Source organism: Echinops telfairi, unplaced genomic scaffold, assembly GCF_000313985.2.
Source record: "Echinops telfairi isolate 266 unplaced genomic scaffold, ASM31398v2 ScPeMD7_1;HRSCAF=3_0, whole genome shotgun sequence".
Classification (NCBI taxonomy): domain Eukaryota; kingdom Metazoa; phylum Chordata; class Mammalia; order Afrosoricida; family Tenrecidae; genus Echinops; species Echinops telfairi.
The window spans coordinates 67,709,678-67,710,999 of NW_022103896.1; the positions used below are offsets into that span (position 1 = coordinate 67,709,678).

The following is a 1,322-nucleotide window of genomic DNA, read 5'->3' on the forward strand; positions in this document are numbered from 1 at the left end:
AGAGTAAAATTCCTCCATAGAGTTCCCCAGGCTGTAAAGATGGGAGCCTCATCTTTCTCCCTTGCAGTGGCTAGTGGATTCACACTGCTGATTCTTCAGTTAGCATCTCAATGACCAAACCATTGTGCTACCAGGCTTCTCCATGACTACTCTATGTACCCCGAAATTCAGTCCTGTGGTCCACACACCTTTATTGACTGTTAAGTGCTGCAGATCATAAAGTGAATATGACCCAATTCAGGACTTTAAACCATCTATTTGTTGTACGATGGCTGCTTGAGTGTTTTATGTAAGTTCTGCCAGTGATTCTCAAATGTGAGTAGAATCAGTCCTAGTGGACACATTTCATCAAAGCTTCCAGACTAAGTTAGACTAGGAAGAAAGGTCTGGTGGTCTACTTTTGAAAACAGTCAATGAAAGCCCTAGGGTCCATAATAGAATATTATCTGATGTAATGCCAAAAGATGTGTCCCTTGTTTAAAAGCATTGCATATTGGTTGCCACATGCTAACTTAGTGTTATTGATATGTTTCCTTTTATTGTAGGCAAAGTTCTACACTTTAATGGGCAAAACTTTGGACTGTGCAAAGTACAATCAACCTTGAAAAAGTGTGGTTATGCATCGGGCTGATAACCACAAAGTCAGCTATTTGAAACCATCAGCTGGCTCCTTGGGAGAAAGATAGAATCTTCTACTCCCATAAAGTGTTACAGTTTCAGAAACTCACAAGGGCAGTTTTATCTTGTCCAATAGGGTCCCTGTGAGTCTTCATCGCCCAATGTCACGGCTTTTGGTTTGGGTTTAGCACAAAATTTACATGTAGTACAACAGTTTTGAAGACTCCTCTACCTAGGTAAATGCCTGAAAACATAAAACCAGTGTCTCCAGTTGAGGGGGGAACTATCTTTTTTCTATTCTAAGTGAAGTAATAAACTCAGTGCGGGTCCATGAAGATAAGCCTTTCAACCAAAGTTGGAGACAAACAAGCTAAGGTCAGTTTAATCCAATCAATGGCTTGGATTAAACTACCCTTCCTAGTTGTCATTCTAAAACATAAACAATAAGGGGGATTAGTATTGTTAGCCACAGGAAATGGGGCCCCCAATTCAAAGGGCCTTAATCTAGCCCCTCAAATCAGGGCTAGGATTAAGTACTTCTTTTAAAGACTTGGAAAACAAGCAAGCAAACTGAACACACTGCCACAAGTGAGTTCCAACTTAAAGAAATCCTAAATTCTGAATCAACACCGAAAATTCCAAACAAAAAGTCTCTGTGTCTCTGTCTCTGTCTCTCTGTCTCTCTCTCTCTCTCTCTCTCTCTC

At 40.5% G+C, this 1,322-nt stretch overlaps 1 protein-coding gene across 1 annotated transcript in view; it reads left to right on the forward strand.

Moving 5' to 3' along the window:
* Window positions 1-948: 948 nt before the first annotated feature.
* TRPA1 (transient receptor potential cation channel subfamily A member 1) overlaps window positions 949-1,322 on the forward strand; it is a 57,956-nt gene continuing 57,582 nt past the window's right edge. The window contains 1 exon segment of the mRNA XM_045290234.1: window positions 949-993. Coding sequence (XP_045146169.1) covers window positions 949-993 — 45 coding nt within the window.